The sequence below is a fragment of the Cebus imitator genome, unplaced genomic scaffold, assembly GCF_001604975.1.
Source record: "Cebus imitator isolate Cc_AM_T3 unplaced genomic scaffold, Cebus_imitator-1.0 Scaffold114, whole genome shotgun sequence".
Taxonomy (NCBI): domain Eukaryota; kingdom Metazoa; phylum Chordata; class Mammalia; order Primates; family Cebidae; genus Cebus; species Cebus imitator.
Window position 1 is genome coordinate 5,635,204 of NW_016107429.1, and position 4,113 is coordinate 5,639,316.

The 4,113-nt window shown below is 40.8% G+C and overlaps 1 protein-coding gene across 1 annotated transcript; it reads left to right on the plus strand.

Annotated features, from left to right (window-relative positions):
- Positions 1-2,526: 2,526 nt before the first annotated feature.
- Positions 2,527-3,855, plus strand: LOC108311373 (heat shock protein HSP 90-alpha-like; the record flags this gene model as incomplete). The annotated part of the gene is made up of 1 exon (XM_037742112.1): positions 2,527-3,855. A coding segment is annotated over one exon (711 nt), but the record flags the coding sequence as incomplete, so codon positions are not given.
- Between the last annotated feature and the right edge of the window lie 258 nt (positions 3,856-4,113).

Consider the following 4,113-nt stretch of genomic DNA (forward strand, 5'->3'; position numbering starts at 1 on the left):
GTACCAGATTCTTTAAACAATCAGTTCTAACATTAACTAATAGTATGAGTGCTCACTTATTGCTGTATGGAGGGCACCAAGCCATTCATGGAGCTCTGTCCTCATGACCCTATCATCTCCCACCAGGCCCTTCTTCCAACATTAGAAGCACATTTCAACATGAGATTTGTAGGAAACAAACATTTAAACTGTAGCAGCACCCATCAACTGTTTTCTTTATGTTAGTAAGAGAAGCTGGAAGCCATCACCCTCAGCAAACTAACACAGGAACAGAAAACCAAACACTGCATGTTCTCACTCATAATTTGGAGCTGAACAATGAGAACACATGGACACAAGAGGGGGACAACACACACACCTGGATTTGTTGGGGTTTGGGGTGAGGGGAGGGAGAGCATTAGGACAAACAGCTAATACCAAACCTTGGTGTTGGGTTGATAGGTGCAGTAAACCACCACAACACATGTATACCTATGTAACAAACCTGCATGTTCTGCACATGCTGAGCTTAACGTAAAATTTTAAAAAATAAAAAATAGATAACATTTTTTCCAAGTATTTTGACAAAGTTATTTTCAAGAGAGGATTTTATTCCTGAATTCAGATTTTAAAGAGTATACTTATTTGAGGGGACAGGGGATTTAAGATATCTTAATCCTGACCTGAAACACACTGCAAAGACTACTATAAAAAATAGAAGAATGCATGATATTGAGATGAAATAACTCTTGTATGTAAATTATCCTGATAGATGTAATTAAAGTAATAAACTACAAAAAAAAAGAAAACTCTTAATCATATACAATGTTATAAAATAAGTTGGAAAACACAATGTGAAATTTCAAAGTACACACATTTTCATTATTACAATTAAGCATTCTTTTTCTTTACCACACAACACTAGGAATTATAAATACTTTCAATCTTCTTTAAAATGATAAAGCAGGCAGATCATTTACAGTCTGGAGTTCAAAACCAACCAGGCCAACATGGTGAAACCCCATCTCTACTAAAAATACAAAAATTAGCTGGGCATGGTGGCACACTACTGTAATCCCAGCTACCCAGGAGGGTGAGGAAGGAAAATTGCTTAAACCGGGGAGGCGGAGGTTGCAGTGAGCAGAGATCCTACCACTACACTCCAGCCTGGACAATAGAGGGAGACTCGATCTCAAAAATAAATAAATAAAATGTTAAGTTGCTTTCTTTTTTAATGGTGATTTTGAATTCTTGACGTTTCTGTGCCATTTCCTTTATGAATCTCCATTTGAGGTCTGCTATATTTTGACTGTTTTTTGTTCTTTATATGTGAAAAACAATTCTTTTAGCTGTCAGTATATTTTAACCATATTTTTTCCAGTTTGTTATTTTCTTGTGGAATTTGTATTTTTTTATTCAGAAATTTTTTCTTAATGAGGACAGATTTACCAAACTTCCTTGTTAAGAAAAGATGAATAATGAATTATAGTCTTTAAAAATATTTAGAAATACTTTAACTAAAAAGGTGTTAAGTTTACTGATTTGAGAAAAAGTATATTAAGGGGGGACGATCCAAGATGGCCGTTTAGGATTGCAGTTCCCAGTGAAAGTGCAGAGGGTGAGTGGACACCGCGTTTTTATTGCCCACAGACTAGGAAATTCCCAGGCAGAGGAGCTTCACGGTCGCCAGCGCGCTGTTTCGGCCAGCGTGGCTGTGCCAGCCGGCGCCGCTGCTTTGCCCCGCGCGGCTGCTTTGTCGGCGCCCCAGAGCCGCGGTTCTCCGTACAAAATACACCGGTCCGGGGGGCCCTTTTGGCTGGCGATTGAAGCCACAGGAAGTCGCCCATTCGCTGGTTCAAAAAGGGGACTGGGCAGAGAACCAGGACAGTAGATTCCAGGGCAAAAAAAAAAAAAAAAAAAAGGCCCACAAACCTCAGTGCCGCTGTTTAAGCCAGCGCAGTGAGTGGCCGCAGGGGAAAAGAAACAGACCCGGCGCTTCTTCAACAGGCGACTGGAACACCAACTTAAAAAAGGCTCTGAGGCAGGGAGCCAGGCGATCAGGCTCGGCTGGTCCCACCCCCACAAAAGAACAGCAACCAGAAACTCTGGATTGAGAGTTTCACAGCAAGCGCAGCTGCGGGACGGTCCAGCTCTGTGGGGGAGGGGCGTCCACCATTACCGAGGCAGCCCGCCGTTGCCAAGGCAACCCGCCATTGCTAAGGCAGCACCCAGATACATAAGGCAAGTTCTTAATGACTTACAAAGAGACTTAGACTCCCACACAATAATAGTGGGAGACTTTAACACCCCATTGTCAACATTAGACAGATCAACCAGACAGAAAATTAACAAGGATATCCAGGACTTGAACTCAGACCTGGACCAAGCAAACCTAATAGACATTTACAGAACTCTCCACCCCAAATCCACAGAATATACATTCTTCTCAGCACCACATCACACCTACTCTAAAATTGACCACATAATTGGGAGTAAATCAATCCTCAGCAAATGCAAAAGAACGGAAATCGTAACAAACAGTCTCTCAGGCCACAGTGCAATCAAGTAGCTAACTCAGCCTTTGTGGAACGTCTTCGAAAACATGGCTTAGAAGTGATCTATATGATTGAGCCCATTGATGAGTACTGTGTCCAACAGCTGAAGGAATTTGAGGGGAAGACTTTAGTGTCAGTCACCAAAGAGGGCTTGGAACTACCAGAGGATGAAGAAGAAAAAAAGAAACAGGAAGAGAAAAAAACAAAGTTTGAGAACCTCTGCAAAATCATGAAAGACATATTGGAGAAAAAAGTTGAAAAGGTGGTTGTGTCAAACCGATTGGTGACGTCTCCATGCTGTATTGTCACAAGCACATATGGCTGGACAGCAAACATGGAGAGAATCATGAAAGCTCAAGCCCTAAGAGACAACTCAACAATGGGTTACATGACAGCAAAGAAACACCTGGAGATAAACCCTGACCATTTCATTATTGAGACCTTAAGGCAAACGGCAGAGGCTGATAAGAACGACAAGTCTGTGAAGGATCTGGTCATCCTGCTTTATGAAACTGCGCTCCTGTCTTCCGGCTTCAGTCTGGAAGATCCCCAGACACATGCTAACAGGATCTACAGGATGATCAAACTTGGTCTTGGTATTGATGAAGATGACCCTACTGCTGATGATACCAGTGCAGCTGTAACTGAAGAAATGCCACCCCTCGAAGGAGATGACGACACATCACGCATGGAAGTAGACTAAGCTCCAGCTGAGGGATGACTTACCTGTTCAATACTCTACAGTTCCTCTAATAATATATTTTCAAGGATGTTTTTCTTTATTTTTGTTAACATTAAAAAGTCTGTATGGCATGACAACTACTACTTTACGGGGAAGATAAAGATTCCTGTCGACTAAGCGATGCTGTGATACTTTAGGCAGTAAAGCAGAGCTAGTAATGCTTTTTTAGTTTCACATCGGCTTACGTGAACAGATTGAGGTAATGTGTGTTGTAAGATGTATGTAACATGTTAACTTAGTGGTCTAAAGTGTGTAGCTATCAAGCCGGATTCCTTAGTAGACCAAATCTTATCGAAGTGTTCTCAAGCTATACCTTGATATTTAGAAGAAAAGTATTTGTTATATCTTGTAGGATCTACTTTCTGACTTCTCATCCCCTGTAGTTGCCAATTCTGCATGTACTAGTCCTCTAGAAATAGGTTAAACTGAAGCAACTTGATGGAACTCTCCATAGGGCTTGTTTTCCAAAGAAAAGTATTGTGTAGAGGATCAGTTATTAGCCTACCTAAGCATATCATAACTTGTTCAAAAATAACTCAGAGCCAGTCATGTGGATGGAAATGTAGTGCTCGAGTCACATTCTGTTTAAAGTTGTAACAAATACAGATGAGTTAAAAGAAAAAAACTCAGAATTCAAAAACTAACCCAGAACCGCACAGCTTCATGGAAACTGAACAACTTGCTCTTGAATGTTGACTGGATAAACAATGAAATGAAGACAGAAATAAAGATGTTCTTGGAAATCAACGAGAATGAAGACACAACATACCAGAATCTCTGGGACACATTTAAAGCAGTCTCTAGAGGAAAATATATAGCAATAAGTGCCCACATGAG